The 21,583-nt window shown below is 47.9% G+C and overlaps 1 protein-coding gene across 1 annotated transcript; it reads left to right on the forward strand.

The window, feature by feature from the left end:
• Positions 1-3,305: 3,305 nt before the first annotated feature.
• On the forward strand, positions 3,306-21,084 carry BICDL2 (BICD family like cargo adaptor 2). The gene is made up of 9 exons (XM_082195577.1): positions 3,306-4,127; positions 8,672-8,887; positions 12,359-12,475; positions 13,377-13,523; positions 14,024-14,206; positions 16,575-16,751; positions 16,854-16,984; positions 19,234-19,354; positions 20,302-21,084. Exons 1-9 carry the CDS (start codon positions 3,819-3,821, stop codon positions 20,473-20,475), a joined length of 1,575 nt encoding a protein of 524 aa, XP_082051703.1. The 5' UTR covers positions 3,306-3,818; the 3' UTR covers positions 20,476-21,084.
• The last annotated feature ends 499 nt before the right edge of the window (positions 21,085-21,583 follow it).

The following is a 21,583-nucleotide window of genomic DNA, read 5'->3' on the forward strand; positions in this document are numbered from 1 at the left end:
AACTGCCGACCTTCTGATTGGCAAGTCCTAGGCTCTGTGGTTTAACCCACGGCACCACCCGCGTCCCTGTGGTCAAAATTAGATAGCCTCTTAAAAAGGATTTGCTGTGGCTGACTTTGAATAGCTCATAATTGCTCTAGTGGTGTGTTCAACACAGGTCAACCCTTCACGCATGCACACGCACACATTTTTTCTAATCCAAAGGATTTGTGCCTTGCCGAGAAGTAATAGCACCTCTCTGTTCTGTGGTTGTCCACTTCTGGTTTCCATATCACACTGATACTGAGAGAGGAGAGTGATTTGGATGGTGACAGATCTGGAAGCCAGCTCCTATGAGGAATGGCTTCAAGGAGCTGGGTATGTTTAGACTGGAGATTAAGGGGAAACATTATCGCCATATTGAAATACCTGAAGAGCTGTCGTGCGGAAGAAGCGGGCAGGCTGGTGCTCTGCTGCTACAGAAGGCAGAACCAATTTTGGTGGAAATGGCAGGGAAGCAGGTTTTTGCTAAACACCAGGAGAAACTTCCTAGTGGTTAAGCACTGTTGGGCAGTGGAAGAGATTGGCTAGGGCAGTGTTTCCCAACCACTGTTCCGCGGCACACTAGTGTGCCGCGAGATGTTGCCTGGAGGGAGGCGGGCGAGTTGGGCGGCGAGAGGCGGGGCGGCGGCGGCGAGGAGAGGCCGCCCAGCGCGGGGCTCTCGCCGTCTGCCTGCCTGGCTGCCTGCGAGCTCGGCGGGCAGCGCCTCTGTCTGCAGCGCCCGCCTCGCGGCTCTCATTCCCTGCCCCTGCCAAAGCTCACCCAGCCAAGCCGCGCTCTCCTTCCTGCCTCGCTTTGCTTCCTCCTCCCCCCCCACCCCCAAAGCTTGGAGGTTCCCCGGCAAGGGGGAGGGGAAAAAATTTAAACTTACACTTTTGTGCGTCCCTCCCGGCGTGACGCTGCGCGCTGACGTCACGGGGCTGTAATGGTGGTGTGCCTCGAGATTTTTTTCATCAAACAAGTGTGCCTTTGCCCAAAAAAGGTTGGGAAACACTGGGCTAGGGAGCTGGTGGGCTGTCCTTCATTGGTGGTATTTAAGCTGCAGGGTGCATGGGGTGTTAGGGGAAGGGTAATATCTCTGGTGGGGGGGACACATTGTGCTCCTTCTGGGCTGCTTTGTCCATCTTTGGCCCCCACCCTGCACTCAGCTCTCTCACCTGTGGCTCCTCCAAGCTGTCGGCATGCGACAGTGGCCACACCTTGGAAACAGTTTCGACTGGCCGGCTAAACCAGGTGAGAGCAGCCGATGGGTCTCAAGTTAGGGATTTCCCCTGCACTCAAAGACCGGCTCCGGTGGATCGGGCGGACGAGACCAATAGTGGGTCTAACAGTCAAGAAGGCAGTTTCTGCGCATGCTGTAGAGGGAAATAAGGGGCAGATTGAGCTCACCAGCCTGGGAAAGTAGCCCATCTCGGAGAAGGAAAACTCTGATCCTACACCTCTGCTGCCTTGCAGGATATCTTTGGGAGAAGAAAGGGCTTTAGAGTAAGCTCTACTATACAAATCCAGAGCAGAGTCCCTAAGATGGTTGGATGGCACCTTTTATGCCTCCTTCTGGCAACTCCTGCAGCCAGACGTATTGCTCTACTTTCCTTTGGACCACATCCGTGACTACAACTCCCATGCTTCGTGGCTATTGGCCACACTTGCTGGGGTTGATGGGAGTTGTGGTTCAGCCACAATCTGGAGGGCCATAGGTTCTTCCCCACCCCTGCTCCAGAGGAAGAATGGCATTTGGTCTGAAACCTGAGGGAGATGCTCCTAGACTCCGGGGTTCTGCAGAGACTTCTGTGCAGTTCTTGGCTGAATTAACTACAGTGGTACCTCGGGTTACAGATGCTTCAGGTTACAGATTCCGCTAACCCAGAAATATTACCTCGGGTTAAGAATTTTGCTTCAGGGTGAGAACAGAAATCGTGCGGCGGCGGCACAGCGGCACTGGGAGGCCCCATTAGCTAAAGTGGTACCTCAGGTTAAGAACAGTTTCAGGTTAAGAACGGACCTCCAGAACAAATTAAGTTCTTAACCCGAGGTACCATTGTATATGGCATTTGTCTGCTGTTTGCTGCTGAAGGTCTGTTTCTTGTCCCTGATGATGAGCTTCTGTTCTAGTGGCATCACATTGTCCCAGAACTTAAGCAATCATGTTTTTGTGTCTGGGAAAATGCAACCATATTTTCCCAGCCAGGATATTTTTATTTATTTATTATATTTATATGCCACCACCCTTCATCAAAAGACCTCAGAACAGTTCACAAGATAAAGTATTCCTTGAGATTGCTGGAGTGAGGAGACAGGTGTCACAGGCATCTTTTATTTCCCTCTTCTTCTTTTAAAACATATTTAGTTTTGAACAATGGAACTCTTCCCCTTCAGCCTGGCTGATCGTGTGTGTGTGTGTGATTTTGCCCACTTTATTTTTTCACTCAGGAAAAAAACTATTCCAAGGCTATACATTTATTTATTTTTTCAACCTGCTTTATTATTATTATTGTATACAGTGGTACCTTGGGTTACATACGCTTCAGGTTACATATGCTTCAGGTTACAGACTCCGCAAACCCAGAAATAGTACCTCAGGTTAAGAACTTTGCTTCAGGATGAGAACAGAAATTGTGCGGTGGCGGCAGGAGGCCCCATTAGCTAAAGTGGTGCTTCAGGTTAAGTACAGTTTCAGGTTAAGAACGGACCTCCAGAACGAATTAAGTTCTTAACCCGAGGTACCACTGTATTAAATAGGGAAGGGTTTTTGGGGGAAAGGGAAATTTGAAGCTGGGATTGCTGGGTTTATGCAGAAGACAATAAAGCCGGCTTGTTTTGAGAGCCAAAGCAGTCAACCTCACAAGCCCTTTAGCCTCAGAGTTCAAATCCTAGTTTTGTTGTAAATATACAGGTGCCCTGAAGCATTCGCTTAAATTCTCTCATCCTCAGCCTCCAGCCTGGAGCATGAAACTAATAATGCTTCTCTCCCTTGCAGGGCTGCTGTAAGGATCACAGTTCCCCGGGATTTCAGAGAGGGTTTTCTCTCACCTGGAGATGCCTAGGATTGAACCGGGAACCTTCTGCATGCCAAACAGCTGCTCTGACAGCCACCGCTAGTCACAAAGCCGAATAGTGAGACAATCCAATAATCTGATTCAGAGCAAGCTAACTTCGTAACGTTCATTTGTGATGGTGGGTGATCACTTAGGAAACAGGCTATATAAAGACACTGAGTCTTTCTCTTCTTTGTATCTGACTGGGAAGGGTTTGTAAGGGAGGCAGGAGGATTCCTGGACCAGGGTCCCTGCTGGCCCTGTAAGCACAAGTCACTGAGTAGTTGGAAATTTCCCAGAGCAGAGGAGGAGGAGGAGGGAACAGGAGCGACAGGTGAGGGCGTGAATGAGAGGAGGAGGAGCCAGCTGAGTGGAAAACCTCACCTGTCACAACCTCTGGGAGGGTGGAGACAGGAATCGGGAAATAAACAGCGAAACCCAACCGGGAGTCGAAGGAAGGAGGAGGAGAAGAAGAAGCGGAGAGCCCAGGGCAAGCTTGTTGCTTCTTCCCTTCCCTCAGGAGCAGTTCAGGTTGCCTCTTCATACCTGGATACCTGGAGGAAACGACCTACCTGCTTCTCCCCCTCCCTCAGAAGGCATCTTCTCTCATGGGAGAAACTGGGCCCTGCTGCCCTGGTTGCTGACTGCCTTTCTCCCCTGGCACCCTGGCTCCCCACTTCTCCCCACTCTAACCCTCTGGATCCCGCCCCCCTTTCCCTCCTCTTTCTCCCCAGCCCCACTCCATGGCAACCACCACAGCTCCCTCCATGTTCCCTGAGGAGGAGGCCGCCCTCCGGACCCCTTTCCCTCTGACCCCACCTGCCCTGGGGGACGAGTTCTATCCCTTTGGGGGCGAGCGGCAACAGACGTTTGGGGGCGATGTGGCTGCTGGGGACGGGGACCCCGAAGAGGCGGACTTGGGGGTGCTGCTGCAGAGGAAGGAGCAGGACTTGCTGCTGGCAGCTGAGCTGGGGAAGATGCTCCTGGAGCGCAATGAGGAGCTGGAAAGGCGCTTTGAGGAACTGGCCAGGGAGCACATGGAGACCAAAGAGGTAAGGGGGCACAGCGGAGGGTGTGGTTTGGCAGGGAGAATGTCAGGCCTGGGCCGGGGATTCCCTTCTCGGTCAGAAACCTTCCTGTGTGGCCTTGGGCCCCTCTCTTTTACTCAACTTAGCCTACCTTCAGGGTTGTTGTAAAGAGAAAATTGGATTGCCGTTGTTTCTGTCACTGCAAGTTCTCTAGAAGGAAGGTGGGGCAATACAGTGGTACCTCAGGTTAAGTACTTAATTCCTTCCGGAGGTCCGTACTTAACCTGAAACTGTTCTTAACCTGAAGCACCACTTTAGCTAATGGGGCCTCCTGCTGCCGCTGCACCGCCGGAACACGATTTCTGTTCTCATCCTGAAGCAAAGTTCTTAACCTGAAGCACTATTTCTGGATTAGCGGAGTCTGTAACCTGAAGCGTATGTAACCCGAGGTACCACTGTAGTGGCACCTGAGGTGGCAACAGCTGGCAGCTGTTGAACTCCAGCAGCTCTCTGCCCAAAGTAGTTCTGGCTTTCATTTTTTCTGTGGGTGTCCTGTCCTCTTTCCAAAGCAACACTGCTGCTGTTATAACATCCTTCAAAACCCAAACTTGGGGTTTCTTGACTCCTTTGCTTTACACATTGCACACTGCTGGCCGGTGTAGGAAATCTCGCATATCTCCTCTAGAGCTTGGGGACAATCCTACATGTATGTGGGGACTGCTGTTGTGTGAACCTGCGACAGCATGCTGTTTATTACATAGAAGCTCTTTCGTGAACCCTAGGGACAGAGGAAGCAGACTTGTACCAGGTTGCGCCATGGCACCATGTAGCTCTGTGTTGCACACACTGACTGGCAGCAGCTCTCCAAAGTTTCAGTCTTCCCATTTCTACCTGCCAGGGACTGAGCCTGAGACCTTCTCTGCCAGAGATCCTTCCGTTCTCTGGATTGCTGAGAAATTCCAGAGTTCAGTTTCATCCACCTCACTCTAAACCCGTTTCGCCTCTCAAGTAATCCCCAAGGTCCTGGCCCAGGGTGAAGTTGGCACAGGCAACCTCTGGGCATGATACTTGTGGCAGCTAGTCGAACCAGTCTGGCACAGAGCAGGAGGCCACTGAGGAGGCGAGGTGGAGTTTGTGGTGACAGAGTGGGTATAATTAGCCAGCTAGAGGGAAGGAAGAACAGAGAGTGACCAAATGGAACTGAGGAGGAGGAGGAATAGAAAGCGCCCAGCATGAATCACCCACAAAGAACCTCACCCAACAGCTGTACCCTCCCGAGGCCCATATATGTAGCTTACAGAAACTGGGTGGAAGGATGCCAGCCACTTGCATATATTGTTTTTTATTTTTGCCTTAAGGGTGGAGGCCCAGGGTTGAAATTGGGCAATTGGGCTGAAAAGCGAAGCCAGAAATTGTCCCAAGCTTGTTAACACGACCCTGTCATTAATATGAGTTGCCATCCATATCCACAGCGGAATCCAAGGTGTGTCCAAATGGAAAGGAATCCATTGAAAAGCTTTCCCTTTTTCGGGTGTAGGCACCTGTCACTGGGGGCACTTTCTCTAGGAACTTTCTCCAGCAGGACTGGCTTGCTCCAGGAGGGGAGTTTACGCACAGGGCTTGTGGATTGTGAACATGTGAATTGCCTTGGCTTTCTGGATCAGACCAGACAGTTCTGTTTACAGTATCAATCTGCAAGAGGTCTCTGGGTTCCCTCAAGCAAGAAGTGCAGGTGCCTTCCCCTAGTGCCTGGTGCCCAGAGGTAGACTGCATCTGAACACTGAAGCTCCATTTAGTTACCTTGACTAATAGTCTTTTGCATCAAGGATTAGGGTCTGAGGTTTGAGGTCAGAGGGGTGTGGATTCCAGGAAGCCGTGAGCCTAGGCAACACTCTTTTCTTAAGACTTTACTGTGTCATCTGTTCATGCAGATGACTGTAGGCGTCCTTATGTCTTATATGGATAGCCTTTGGATATTGAGGGAAATGCAATTAAGGATTTGGATCGTCAGGTAGACAATATGCAAGAGATGAAATAATAGTTATACTTTCCTTCATAATAGGCAGCTCGGGGGTGGGAGTGGTGGCATACAATTTTATTTGCATGTGGATGTTACAGAAGCAAATAAGCTGGAGCAGAATAGTTACCACCAGAACCAGGAGTTTCAAAAAGGTACTTGAAGTCATTGGAGGGGGCCTGCACACTGTCTCATTCAATATCCACCTAGGTAAATGCAGAGCTACATAGTCTACCAGTAGTGGCTGCAGGCAGTTGTTGGTCCCTTCTAAGGGACACTATTTGTGACTCACATCTTGGCTGGTGGTGGAGAGACGGTTTTGCATGGAAGGGGGGCTTCCAGTTCATTTTTATTGTTCAGCCATCACGGCATACAATGCATCACAAATATCTTCTTCTTCTTCTTCTTCTTCTTCTTCTTCTTCTTCTTCTTCTTCTTCTTCTGGAATTTCTAATCCAGATTTATATTTTAGCCATTAGCTACAATACAGCGCTCCTGCCAACCTAGCAGTTTGAAAGCAAGTGCAAGTAGATAAATAGGTACCGCTCTGGCGGGAAGGTAAACGGCATTTCTGTGTGCTGCTCTGGTTTGCCAGAAGCGGCTTAGTCATGCTGGCCATATGACCCGGAAGCTGTACGCTGGCTCCCTCGGCCAATAAAGTGAGACGAGCGCCGCAACCCCAGAGTCAGTCATGACTGGACCTAATGGTCAGGGGTCCCTTTACCTTTACCTTACAATACAGCATATAGTTGCTGTTATGTAATTTAAAATATTGTTGCAGGCCACCCCCATCTCCAAGCCACATTCTAGGGGTTCTGTGCACTTATCCAGGGTTTGTGTTTCATTTGGGAATGAGGCACAGCGGAGACTGTGGCGTTGTTAGGATATGTGGTTTATTACCGCATATATACAACCTGAGCCTACAATGGAGGGGCCCACAGCATCAACACCCCAAAAGGGTCTTGTTACTTCCATGGCTTTGGATTCAAGCAGAAATCAAACAGCATGTTCTTTCTCTGCTTTTTCCAACCTACAACCTTTCCCCCCAGCCAACCCTAAAAACTCTGGCTTTTGTCCTTCCAACTATCTTAAGAGTTGAAGGAGGGGCCCCACCCTCTCTTTGCTTTCTTAACGGCTCATCACCTTTCATTTGTTTTCTTAATGGCTCCTCTCCCAGGCGATTACCTGAGGGCGAAACTAGCCTGGTTCAGCTTTTAACACTTGTTTGGTCCAAGAATTTAGGGGAGTTCTGGACCCACAAACCCATATAGAGATCTTTAGACTACCTTTAAGTGCCCAAGTCCTCTCGAGGTGGCTTACAAGATAAAAACAGAGTATGGTATAGCACAATGTATTTTATAAATAAAACCAGCAATAAAGTATGAAGCAACAATCGGTCCCAAAATGTTAAACCCAGTAAGAAGATATGCCTATCAATCCAACAAGTGCACTCTGTGAGAAGGCCAAAGAAAACAGATGGATCTTCAGAGCTTTCCAAAATGTCCTGCACTGAAGGGGTCTGTGGGACCCCAAAACCACCTCCAGACACCAGTTCAAGAGCTTTCCTGGGATTAGCAGAAGGAAAAGCAAAGTAAAGCTGAGTGTTCTCTGGATAGTGACTTCAGCCAAAGTCCTGGGTAACTTTCCTTAGCCTTTTCATGCAAAAAAAAGCATACGGGACAAGATAGAACCTCGTGACACTCCAAAGTATTGGCTTTATATTGGCCAATCACCCCTCTAAAAGTAGAACACACTAAATTTCTATATCACCACTTATATAATGTGATGGCAAGCAAATAAAGCCTCAGTTAAATATATTGCTAAAGCCAGGAGAAATATAACCAACTTTATGAGTTACGTCAATGTTACTGCTAGCAATTAAAAATGTTGTAAAGGTAAATCAGTATTTTTAGTTCTTCAGTTTGCTTGGGGGAGATTCCCCCCTCTCCTTCCATGACCTGTGGAGCAAGGGAGGTTTTCAGTTGATGGTTACCACAAGAGCAGAAGTGAGGCTTCTCTGGTATCTTTCAAAACTTGTCTTTCTCACCAAAGATAGCATCAGTTGGCATCGAGCCAAGAAGGGTGGAGGAACCTGTCTGTTTCAAGTTCTTTCCATTTCTCATCCCTGCCACAATCTTAAATTCAGTTCTTCGCATCTCTACATTAAAAAATTAAAAAATCCAAATGAAAATTCATCTGAATTTTACATGTGACCTGAAGAAGGATTGATGGTGAAACCACACTGGGAATTGTAGCTCTGTGAGGAGAATAGGAGTTCTCCCAAAAAACTCTCAGCATCCTTAACAAACCATAGTTCACAGGATCCTTTGGAGGAAGCCGTGACTGTTTAAAGTGGTGTGATACTGCTTTACACGTACAATTTAGCTGTGGCCACTGTGTTTTTATTGCATATGAATAATTTTATCCCTGCTTTTTGGACGCTGCCCTGGGGCCCTTGCATGAAAGGCATTTTAGAAATGTTTGCACTCAATAATGAATTCACAGCTCCCTGTTATATTTGGCCCTGACTCTTCTCTCTGGCCTCTCGCAGCGACTGGAGCAAGAGAAGCATGAACTCCGCCTGCACCTTGAATCCAGAAGTGCTGAATTTGAGACTCGCGTGGCGGAGCTGGAGACTGACCTGGCCACAGTCCGCGCCCAGCTGGGGCAGAAGCGCATGGAGCAGCAGGACACTAGCCGGGAGAGTTCGCAGGCCGTCCTGGACCTCTCGGAGCAGAACCAGCGCCTGGTGGAGCAGCTCAGTCAGGTAAGGGGAAAGGAGACGCAGCTCACAGAGATTCCTCAAGTCTGTGAGGGAAAGAGAGGCAAGAGGGATCGGCTGGGATGTCGGCCACTACTTCCCCTTTTCCTTACCTAAGGGAAACCTGTGCTTTTTAGCATTTGTGTGACGGGCAGGAATTCCGCAGGTGTCGCTCTCGTCAACTGCTTCCTCATGCTGGGAAGCGCTGTGTCTGTTGAATTCACATAGCATACCCTGCAACATTTCTCCAATGAAAATAGGGATATCCTATTCCATAATAATAATAATAATAATTTTATTATTTAAACGCCACCCATCTGACCTCCACATGCAACTGCTGGGTGACCTTGGGCTAGTCACACTTCTCTGAAGTCTCTCAGCCCCACTCACCTCACAGAGTGTTTGTTGTGGGGGAGGAAGGGAAAGGAGATTGTTAGCCGCTTTGAGACTCCTTCGGGTAGTGATAAAGCGGGATAACAAATCCAAACTCCTCTTCCTCCTCCTCCTCCTCCTCCTCCTCCTCCTTCTGTGTTGCCCCAGTCACTCTGGGTGGCTTCCAACATATATAAAAACATAATTAAACATTAGGGGGAAAAGTCCTTATACAAGGCTGCTTTCAGGTGTCTTCTAAAGGTTTTCTAGTTACTTATCTCCTTGGCCTGGGGGTTGCATAACTCCATACCCTCCAACATTAATACATTAATCCAAAGAAAATAGGGATGTCCTCCTCGCGACGGGGTGAGCTCCCATTGCTTGGTCCCTGCTCCTGCCAACCTAGCAGTTCGAAAGCACATCAAAGTGCAAGTAGATAAATAGGTACCGCTCTGGCGGGAAGGTAAACGGTGTTTCTGTGTGCTGTTCTGGTTCACCAGAAGCGGCTTAGTCATGCTGGCCCCATGACCCGGAAGCTGTACGCCAGCTCCCTCGGCCAATAAAGTGAAATGAGCGCCGCAACCCCAGAGTCGGCCACGACTGGACCTAACGGTCAGGGGTCCCTTTACCTTTAAGGAAAAGCAGGACATTCTGGGATCAAATCAGAAACTGAGGCGGCTTCTGTAAATCCGGGGCTGCCCCTGGAAAATAGGGACATTTGGAGGGTCTGACATTGCACAGCATACCTTAGCCAACCTGGTGCCTTCTGGATATTTGGAACAGGACTTCCATGGGAGTCATAGTTCAAGACACCCGCAGGGCACTGGGTTAGCAGGCGCTGATTTGGCAGTTACAGTGGTACCTCAGGTTACAGACGCTTCAGGTTACATATGCTTCAGGTTACAGACTCCGCTAACCCAGAAATAGTACCTCAAGTTAAGAACTTTGCTTCAGGATGAGAACAGGAATCGTGCTCCGGCGGTGCGGCAGCAGCAGGAGGCCCCATTAGCTAAAGTGGTGCTTCAGGTTAAGAACAGCTTCAGGTTAAGAACAGACCTCTGGAATGAATTAAGTACTTAACCCGAGGTAGCACTGTACGTTGAATGCTTCACCCAACATGCCACTGATAAAAGCTTGGGAACAAGGTCACTGGTCCAGATTTATGGCTGCAGTTTGTGTGAGCGCAGTCTTATATGCAAATTACTAGTGGGGATGGAAGCCATATATTTGTGGGGGCCTGGAATATGTTTGAGTGTGTGAGGTGGTGGTCCTGTGAAAAGCTGGGGCAGACGGGAGGCTGGATTGCCATCTTGTGTACATTCAGAAAAAAGCACAATCTCAGCAGGCAGTCAGGTGTTTTTGTGTGTGTATGTGGTGCAGATTGGACACTTCTGCAAAACGATGACTCCCTTCCTGCAGAGAGCTAGTCTGCGAGGAAGAAGTGGTCTGTCTTAGCGTTGTACGCTTCCTGCTATTGCTGATGTTCTGTGCGCAGAGAGGGGTTCTTTTGTTATTGTTTCGGAGGGGGTGAGAATATAAGGCAGCTTCCTGCTTCCATGCAAATACTAGCTCACCAGCGCCACAGAAGGAGGGACAGAGGCGCACGCCATGCTTGAACTCCGAAAATAGAACAAGGAATTCATTGAGTCAAGCAAGCCATGTGGGCTGAGATCACAGTGCCATAGCATCATCACCCAGACTGGCAGGTTTCCAGGAATGTAGGAAACTAATTGCGGGGAGGAGCTGCTAATGAGGTCAAATAAATTAGACAAACCTTACGAAGTGTTCCGTTTGCTGCAAAAGTCGGATACGTGCATAATAATGAATCAGACTTTTTAAACTGGGACCGTCCCCTAAAAGGATGTTCCCTTCTGCCCTTATGGGCTCTGGATTGGTCACTCTCTTGACTTTGATGGTTCCTGGAACTTGTAGAACCAGTTAGGGCACCTACAGACAGGTGTTTGTGGTGGGGTGCCTGTTCCTCAGGTATGCAGGGCTATTTTTTTCCCATGGTCCACATGACTTAATTGGCACCAATGCACCTCACCCCCCAGCCCTCAGTTAATTTACTATTGAGCCAAGTTGCATTAATTTACAAAACCCTGAACAACTTGGGTCCAGGGTACCTCAGGGACTAACTGAACTCTTTCACACCAGCCTAATGCCTGATGCAGACAGGACTAATCTGGATTGACCACTGGTCTGACTCAGCGTGAGGCAGCTTCTGGCATTCTATTTCCTGCTGTGTGAAACAGACAATTAACAGCACAATACTAACTATATCTGATCAGAAGTTAGTCCAATTGAATGCAACCGAGGCTTATTCCCAGGTGTGTAGGGTTAGGATAGCAGCCTACATTGTTCTGGAAACTGGCTCCCAGGAAACATCATCACCAAATTTGGTAGCTCTTCTTTGTTTTTAAAGGTATATTCTACGTTTCTCATACCCTCCAACACTTTGAAGCCAAAATCCCTGACTCCATCTTCCTGGACACCATCTTCCATTTTTTATCATGAGAGCACAGCTGCCATTTTGGTTGCTGTGATCTCGCGTGATTTTGGGCCCAAGTTTCCCCTTTTAAAAAGCGCTTTTGGGGGGCACTGCACAGTAAAAAAGGGATGTCTCAGTTTTTCCCAGGACACTTGTGGGGTATGCTTTCTGCCATCGTTGGCATCTAAGGCAGCTTGCAAAATACCAGAAAACTTCATTATAATAAAATACATTACTACAACTTCAGGGATGTGTTTTCATTTAAACTTCAGGTCTCTCATCCTCAGCACGCTTAGGGGAGCCTGGGCAGGGGGGAATATAGTGCACAGATCACAGAGGTGTGGGGCTTTGCTGCAAACTTCATACCAGAGGAAAAAGAGCTCTTAGCCCGAAGGGAAGGCACTCTGCATATGTTGCATCCTCTTCTCTCATGTCACTGTATACATACCACTCAGACTGAATATTTGGTGCTGAAGGTGAATGTGCGCTATACATAGGCTCAGATGCAGATTTTACTTCATCACAGCCGAGGACTGAGGTCTAGTGCTGAAAAACAGGTTGAAGTGTCAATTTTTTGCCAAACCAAAACCTAACACCTGTCAACCACTCCACAGATCACACACCTGGAGCAGCGGCTGCAGGAAGAACTGGGCTTGTTACGCGGGGAGCATCGGACCTTGTCCCTTAGCAGCGCTGAACACGCAGCCCGGACACAAAGCCTGCAGGCAGAGGTAAGACAGGAGATCTTCAAACTGGCAGATGGGGCAAGGAAGGCACTGGGGAACAGAGAAATACTATGTTTTCCCCTCTAGCCCTCTTCAAGAAGTTGTCTCTGAAGCTGACTTGTGGCTTTACCATGGAATAAGACAATGGTGACCAAATTCCCAGTCCTTAGTTTTTGAAGTGCTGCTGGGCCTTGTTGTTCACAGAAGCCCTCCTCGCTTTCCCACACCTGAGTCCTAGTTGTGCAGGGGGCTAGCTGTGGCTGCTTGTGGCTACTTGGGTCACCTGAGCAAAAGGACGTTCTGCATACACTCACAGAAAGCGGGTGGCATCCAACTAAATTGACCCATTGAAACTAATGGGCAGTTACCTCCATGTGTTTCAATGGATCTGCTCAGCGTACCATTAATGCTGGAGGCAACCCCTTGCTGTGGAGTTACATGCTGCCACCCAGCCTCACGCTGCCATTAGGATAGCAAAATGGCTGCCTTGAGATGTGGGCCATTTTGTGTGCCATTAAAGGGTGGCATTTATACGGTTTGCTGTTATTATTATGTGTTTTTTTCTAAGGATAGGGAGTGGGATGGAAAGATAGCTCAGTCGGTAAAACATGAAACTCTTAATCCCAGAGCTGTGGGTTCGAGCCCCACGTTGGGTGAAATATTCCCTCATTGCAGGGGGCTAGACTAGATGACCCTTGTGGTCCCTTCCAGCTCCACAAATCTTTTATTTTTATATCCCTTCTTTGGCAGGAAAATGCCCTGCTTACCTGGCCCAACAGAATAGGACACGGGAACCCCATGGGAGGTGCTAGCTCTGAACCACAACCACTTGGTGGATCTGGGAATGAAGATCTGGGGCGTAGCTCTGACCATTTTATTTGCTTTCATGCACATTCCTTTCCCCTAGAACCTCATGTTACAAGAGCGGAAGCGAGATCTGGAGAAGCAGACCCATCAGCTGCGGGAGGAGAACGAATCCATCCAGGCGCTGGTAGACACACTGCACAACAACCTCCTCCTCCTCCGTAACGAGAGCCGAGAGAAGGAGCTGCGGGTAACTACTAAGCAAGGGGCTCATTGAGGCTCAAGGGTGAAAATGGGAGACGTGGGCAGGGGTGGCCCCTGGAATTCTCCTCAAACCACACCCTGATGGTTTTCTACCCTTTGCTTGCCCTGGTAATGCCTCTCGCTTGTCTGGATGGAGGCTAGAGTGAGTGTGAGCCAAAAAAATCCTAGTGCACAAAGGTTGACGTAGACATTCATTGCCCCACCGACTTTTGCTCCAGGCCCCTCGTCCTCCACTGGCCTGTGGCCCTCAGGAGATTGCCTAAAAAGGAAACGCGGCTTTCTGGCTGGAGAAATTTCCTCACCCTTGGGGACAGTCAGCTGAAAACAAAGATGAGGGACACGTGGCTTGTGTGTAAGAGAATGAGGAAGGCGTTTTTGTGGTTAATGCAGAGAATGAGGAAGGGGAGGACTCACTGGTAGGTGCCCCTCACAGAGGCACGTTGTTTTCGTGCTCCTCCATACCCACTTCCTGTTTCTCCTCCCAAGATGCAGCAGGTTGAAGTGGAAGCTGAGGAGCTCCGGGCCTCCAACCGTCGCCTCCAGCATCAGGTCAAGGAGATGAAGGAGGAGATCCGCCTGCACGATTTAGACACTTCAGTCACTTCTATCCAGTCTGAGATTGAAAGTAGCTTGGAGGATGCTCCTGGAGCACCTGGGAAGGCCCCTAAGGTACGGGAGAAAGGAAGCGGTGGTGGAGGGCATCTAAGTTCACCTGTTTGTGTCACAGGCAAAGTTTCCAATGCCAAAAGAAGATTGCTGTCCATGTGCCAATTTGGGAAATGTACACTGCTGGGCATACCTGATTCTCCACCAGTCTTTCCCACACAGCGCAAATTCAAAAATATGTATTTTTGGAAAGACTGAAGCATACTATCTTTTCGTACCTACGGGACCGCCTCTCCTGGTATGCCCCACAGAGAAACCTACGGTCTTCAAATAAAAACATCTTGAAGGTCCCAGGCCACAGAGAAGTTAGGCTGGCCTCAACTAGAGCCAGGGCTTTTTCGGCTGTGGCTCCGATCTGGTGGAACACTCTGTCACAAGAGACCAGGGCCCTGCGGGACTTGACATCCTTCCGCAGGGCCTGCAAGACAGAGCTGTTCCACCAGGCCTTTGGCCAGGGCACAGCCTGACTCCCTCCCTCGGCAATCTTCGCAGAGCTCTGGCCCAATGGTTGCTAGTGGCTTGAATTAATTAATTTTACAATGAATGATTTTAGAATGTTGTTTATGTTGTACTTTTGTACTGTTTTATTGTTGTTAGCCGCCCTGAGCCCGGCTTCGGCTGGGGAGGGCGGGATATAAATAAAATTTATTATTATTATTATTATTATTATTATTATTATTATCATTGTACGAAGTTGGGGGGAATAATGCTTGCAATCCAGAACGAAGCCGAGTTGTTGTTTTTTAAGTGGGTGGGAGGAGGAATTCACATTTAAGTGCAAATTATATCCTCCCCCTCCACTCCAAAATCCTTAGTTAAGGATGCTGTTAGATTTATAAGTGGGGGGAAGGCTGTGTTTTCATAGCATGATAATACACAGTTTATGGGCTCAGCGGAACATGTACAGAATTACACTGCGCAATATCTTTTAAAAAGACGAGAGTTGCAGTTAGTGCTGGTTCTCCTCAAAGCATTAAAACCGATGACTCTAGGTTAGCCATGTTCATTAACTTGTGTTCTAGTAGACTAGCACTGGATAGAGCCCTATCCCTCTGAAGACCAATTTCTGGAAACTGCAGGAGGGGAGAGAGAGGACTCTTGTGCTCAAGTCCTGCTTATGACTACTGTGAGCTCAGGATTTTGGACTAAATGAGCCTTTGGCCTGATCTAGCGGAGCTGTTCTTGTGTTCTTAAACAAATCTCCCACTTCACTGCTCCCTTCTAGCCAGTGATCCTTGGCGTAGCTTTATGTCCAACCTGTAGGGGTTGTGGTTTGTTGAGCCAAGAACAAACTTTGGCCTCAGACTGTGGTTTGTTTCAAGCAAAACAAACCATGAACCCCCCCCCCGTCCTGGTTTGGACATAGAGGTAAGCCAATAATTATGGCTTGCTGCTCCCACTCACTGCTGAGTGGGACACCTTTATGTCTTACCACAAGTAGGGATGTAAGCACTGTTTCTTTTTCTCTGCAGTTTGACTTCCAACAAAACCCAGGTTATTCATCTTGCTGTTGGCTATGGCAGAATTTTACATATTTGATCACATTATTGTTATGTTATTCCACACCATTCCTTTCAGGGCAAAGGAAATGCATCACATGGCGGTGGGGGGGAGTGTTTTCTATTGCATATAGTTTGTGGATTGAAAACAGCCGCCAATGGTCTTCACTGAATTCATTTCTGTTGTGGACATGAGATGAATGAGCAAACACTGGCAATTTCTGCTCCCATTTCTGCCAGAATTCTCTGACATTCCTCACTATGACACAAGAATACAAGCAATATGTAAAGTTTATCTCATGGCTGGAAAAATTCAAAAAAACCTAAAAAAGAAGAAGGATTTTTAAAAAATTCAAAAAACTTAAAAAAAGAAGAAGGATTTTTAAATGTGTAAAAGCGTTGTGTTCATGAATCAGTTCACCAGTGATTTAAGGGTACAAACCTATGCACACTTACCTGGGAGTAAGTCCTGTTGAATTCAGTGAGATTGAATTCAATGAATAGACGTGTATAGAACTGTGCTGCACAATGCACATCAAAAACATTTCTCGATTCTAAATATGTACATGGCTTCTGTTTTGCAGCGCTGCAATTAAGCTCAGTTACACTGCAATCCAATGGGACAATCCAATGGGACTTACTCTCAGGGAAACTTGCATAGGTTTGCAACCTTAAGTCACATGTCCAGAGTCACACAGATGGGAGGTTTTTGCTATATGAAGAATTCCCAGGAAAATATGTTCTGGGCATTTGAAGACTTACTGTCCTGTATAAGCAACTGCTGTGACTCACCTTAGAGTCAGCTGCGTCTTCGTGTCACTGAGATCTCGTTGGCTTATGGGTATGTGTTTGGATTTCTTTGTCTGCTTTAGCTGATGGCCAACGGCACCTGCAATGGCTCCTGTCATACCCCCACAGCGGCAAAACACCCCTCAAAGAGGCTGGAAGAGGAAGGAATTGACTATGCCAAACGGGTGTCAGCTCTGAGTCACCAGGAACAGGATCTGCTGAGACAGAAAGAAGCGGAGATCATGAAACTTCAGGATCAGGTAGTGTGTGCTGTGCTTTCCCCACCAGAGGATGCTATATTGTGGAGTGGCATGATTATCCTTCTAAAAAGCATTTTAAAAAAATTATTTTCCCATTTTCAGATTACACTACAGTATGTAGAACTCTGCAATTTAAAGACTGAGATTGAGAGCCAGAGGCGCCTGTATCAAGAGAGTAACCGGGACGAAGCACTCAAATTAGCCATAGTAGATCGAGATGAGGCTATAATAAAGTGAGTTGATTGCATATTTATTCTCTTTCTCTCTGTGTATAAATGTATATATGGACACACACATATGCATGCCTACTAGGCGCTGTGCCCCTGCTCACTTTGCCCCTCATCCTGCCCCACTAGCCAGTCTCCCCCATCTCTTAAATCTTGCCAAAACCACCTCCCTCCATTTATGCGTGCTTGCTTCCATCTCCCTCCATCACGGGCCCAGCAACTCTCAGAAGTCTGTCATCAGATCGCAGTGCTACCTCTTGGCAGACACGTGAACTGCCATGTGACGACAGCCTTACCTTTTTATTATATGTAAGATATATATTTATCTCTGCTGCTTTTTTGAACCACAGTACCAGCCACAGAACATCTTATTCATAATGGCTTCTTCCTTCATCAGTGATCAAATTACTCTCCAGTTTCTGTCAAATTGTCTCTCCCAAACACTCAGTTCTCTTCTAAAAACCTTTAAAGGGATGGTCACAAAAAATAAGAAAACCGGACAAGTTACCTATAATTCAAAGTAGCATAGGAAACTGTTTTCTACTGAGTCAGACCACAGGCTCATCTAGTTCAGTATCATCTACTTCAGGGCCTCCAGCTGTTTTTGGACTACAACTCCCATCATCCCTAGTTAGCAGGACCAGTGGTCAGGGATGATAGGAATTGTAGTCCTAGAACAGCTGGAGACCCAAATTTGGGAAACCTTGGTCTACTATGACTGTCAGAAGCCCTCTGTCTAGAGGAATTAGATATTGCCTTCTGCACACAAGGCAGATGCTCAGTCTTTCAAGCACCGCCACCTATTTTTTGGGCAGTGTAATTCAGGGCGTTTCCAGACTGGTGCTATTGATTTGGTGCTCTTGCACAGCAAACCTGCTTCGCTATAAATTTGGATTTTTTTGTGTGATAAAGGAAGTGATGGGAAATTGCACTCGAAAGTGTGGGATAACAACACAACATCGCATAACCTCCCTGCAAACAAATCAGAACAGCAGTTTCGGTCCCGGAGTAAACCTGCCACCTTCGTTAAATATCCTCAAAATACCTACTGTTTGAGAGGCTGCAATGTTTACTCCCGCAGGTTAATGAGTAACCTTAAAGGCAGGGAATTAACTCAAATGATCTTAATCGGTTCACAGCTGTATGCATTTCTCTTCTGCGGTGTTTTAAAGCGAATGTTCTAGCTCCAGGAAACCCTTTCTTCAGAGGAAAACCCTCTATGTCTGCTATTGTAACCCCTGTGAGCCAGAGAGGATTCTGGGAACCTCCTAGACCACTCATTCCGTTTATGCAGGGTCCCTCCATTCCTCGTGTAATTTGAGAATCTGCCTTGGAGCACTAAGAACACTCCTTTACAGCTGCCCAGTTTAAGGGCTGATCGTAAATGGCGGCAGAGTCAGGAAAGTCCAGTCCGGCAGCCATTGATGAAGGGCTCCATGGATTACCCCCACCCTCTCTGCAGGCAACAGGGAAGGGGGAAGTTTTTAAACCATGGAATTGTGACATCTTCAGGCTGAACTGGGAACTGCATGTAAAACTGTTGCTTAATTACTGAGCCTTCATCCTGATTTGCTTGCACAAAGCTTGCGCAGAGGTTTGATAGTATATCCAGTCCTTTAGGAGCATTTATCCTGATTTGTTTATGGGGTGGTTATTCGACAATGAACGTGCTTTCTGGTTTGCTTGTGGGATGTTTACACGTCTTCCCACACTTCTCAGTGCATATCTCTGTCACTTTCCAAACAGCGAAAAGTTTAATTCTTATTTTAGACTGGATTGCTTGTGCTGGGGGTGGCGAGGTCCTTTAACCCACTTTAGCTAGGCAGATGTATGGTATGTGCTTGAATCCCTCCCATGGGACAGTGACAACCTGGAGGACCTTGTAATGTACGAGGCTGTGATCCTAACCCCACTTACCTGAGAGTAAGGGCATTTCCAGACAGTCACTATTTTGGGGTGGGATTCAATCACTTAACCGGGAAATTCCAAGGTGATTGGAAGGGCCTGCACAACAAACTCACTTCCCGAAAATGTCAGGGCTTTTGCAATAGGGTAAGCAAAGGGAAAATGAGCTGGAAATTGTGGGATAACGCTTGCTGTGATGCAACATCGTCTAACCTCCCCCAAACCAAATCAGAATGAATGATCAGTAAACAGATTATCTGAAAGCACCCAGTGAATTCACTGAGTAGACGTGGTCAGGCTTGCAGCCTTATTTATCTTTTTGTGTATGTCTCTCTCTGCTGTCTTATCAGGAAAGGCGAGATGGAGTTGGAACTGGCTAAAGTCTCCCTGGAACGGGATTCCATGAGCCAGCAGCTATTGCGTGTCATTCGCCAGAAGATGGCCCTTTCCCAGGAGCTGGAAGCTTGGCAAGTGAGTAAGAAAAAACACCAGAATACACACACACACACACACACACACACACACACACATATATATATGAAATTTAACCCAGAACATTTTAAACTGCACCAATTGTCCTTCCAGTTTATATGCTGGAAGCCGAAGGAAGCAGCCAAAAGGGCCCAGGGAACTTCATAGTAGCAAACGCAACATTTTTTAAATGCCAAACTGCAAGTCAGACAACAGCTTTTTGGCTCCTGCCGTGCTTAATAAATTCCAGATCTGCGCAGTGACACAAATGGGATGAGCGTGAGAATTTCTGATTCTCTCCCTGCATTCACAATTTGTTCCAAGTTTGCTTTATGGATTCATTCCAGTTCTGAACAGGGACCGAAAAGAAAGGAAGGGAAAGAGACCATGACAGGGTAAGAAGAGATAGAGAAGTAGCAGCAGCAGCTGGGAGATGACAAATAAGAAGAAGAGGGTAGCAAACACAAAAATGTATTTATTTATTTGTTTATGGGCTCTTTGCCCCATTTTTTCAGACAACAATTGTCTCCCAAAGCAGCTCACATCAATTAAAAGAGGGGAAGAGCCTCTACTGCCATCAGACTCACGAACCTGATCACCTCGCCTCGAAAAGGATATTGTAGAGCCGGAAAAGGGCAACCGAGGGGCTGAAGCCGCTGCCCCTATGAGGAAAAGTTAAAACGTATGGGGCTCTTTAAGCTTAGAAGAAAGGAGAGGTGTTTTTCTTCCTCTCTCATAATGTTAGAACTTGAGGCCATCCGATGAGGCTGCACAGTGGGAGATTCAGGGCAGGAAAAAGGGAAGCGTTTCTTCACACAGCGCCTAGCGAAACTGTGGAATGGTGTAAGGAAGGCCACCAATTTGGATGGCTTTAAAAGAGGAATAGACAGATTCACAATTTAGGAGAGCTGTTGTGCTTACATCCGCTTTTCTTTCCTGCCACACAGGATGATATTCAGTATATCATTCACCAGCAACTGCTGCAGAAGCACCAAGAAGAGACCCACCCCATCACTTCGTCGCCTAGAAGCCCGGCGGAAGGCAAGAACCCTCCTTTCTATCGCCGTGGCACCAGCATCCCCAACGGCACTGGCTTCTTCTCACTCTTCCGGAAAAGCTGAGGAGCTGGACAGGTGGTGGAGGGAATATCAACGCCAGAACTCATTGGTGGCGGAAATGGCAGCTGTCGATGAGACCAAGGCTTGAGGTGGCCGGGGCTGAAATGGCTTCTGGGCCTCTTAGCAGCTTGTCAGCTAACCCCAGGCCAAAGGAATTTGTTCTCCGGTTCCATTACATTGCTCATACTTGATCCCCTGTTCACACTCTATACACACAGAGGATACTCACATGTGTTGTAATAGGAGCAGAGCCACACTGCCGGTCCCAATAGCAGAGCGTTGAGATCTGTGAGTGTAAAGGAACAGGCATGCAAGACACACAGGGGTCTATGCTCCTTGTACGGATCTTGTGGGCGGGACTAGCCCGGAACAGGATGCCAGGGGCAGGCCCAGGAGTTTGGTTTACAGGTATCCGCACTCAATGTGTGGATATCACGTGCGTATGGCTAGCCTGGGGCCACGATGTCAGCGGTAGGGTCAGGGGGTCCCTTTGTACTGGAGATGCGCTTTACAGGTGAGAGAAAGGGAGAGAGAAAGACTGGGAGATTGGAATGTCCATTGCAGTAGGGCAGAAAGCCCTATGTACAGCCGATTCAGGTTGCGTCTTTTTGGGTTGCATCCTGCATGGATCACGTTCGCAACCTGAGCGTCCACTGTATTAGGAAGGAAGGGGAGAGAAAGAGAATAAGGAATATGGGGTGCTGGCGGTGGAAGGGAGTAAGAAAGTTGATAAGAGTAAGTTGATAAGAAGGAAGGGGTGGAAAGGAATAAAAGGTATAATAATAATTGCAAGAAGTTTGGGGTTCTGCTACACCCCACATTTGCCCTTTGGGCATGCCCACTTTGACATGTGGCCCCGGAGTGCTGGCCTTTGGGCAATGTGGCCCTCAGCCAGAAAAAGGTCGGCTGCCTCCGTTTTACAGGCTTCTGTGCTCAGTGCGCAGGCAGGAGGTGCAGGATATGATGCTGGGAGGTGGCCCAGCGGTGCAACTCTGTTCCTATTGCAACACGTGAGTTGGGTTCCTAAGAACATCGGAAGAGCTCTGCTGGATCAGGCCAAAGGCCCCTGTTGCCCAATGTTTTGTTTTTCTGACAGCCAGCCAGATGCCTG

The sequence above is a fragment of the Podarcis vaucheri genome (assembly GCF_965113315.1).
Source record: "Podarcis vaucheri genome assembly, chromosome: 13".
NCBI classification, from domain to species: domain Eukaryota; kingdom Metazoa; phylum Chordata; class Lepidosauria; order Squamata; family Lacertidae; genus Podarcis; species Podarcis vaucheri.

What these genes read in the sequence shown, in the direction of transcription:
- BICDL2 (XM_082195577.1), top strand. Translation starts at nt 3,819, where the DNA reads ATGGCAACCACCACAGCTCCCTCCATGTTCCCTGAGGAGGAGGCCGCC. An exon ending in GCCGAGAGAAGGAGCTGCGG is followed by an intron (nt 13,524 to 14,023) that starts GTAACTACTAAG and finishes TCTCCTCCCAAG; the next exon opens with ATGCAGCAGGTTGAAGTGGA. An exon ending in TCATGAAACTTCAGGATCAG is followed by an intron (nt 16,752 to 16,853) that starts GTAGTGTGTGCT and finishes TCCCATTTTCAG; the next exon opens with ATTACACTACAGTATGTAGA.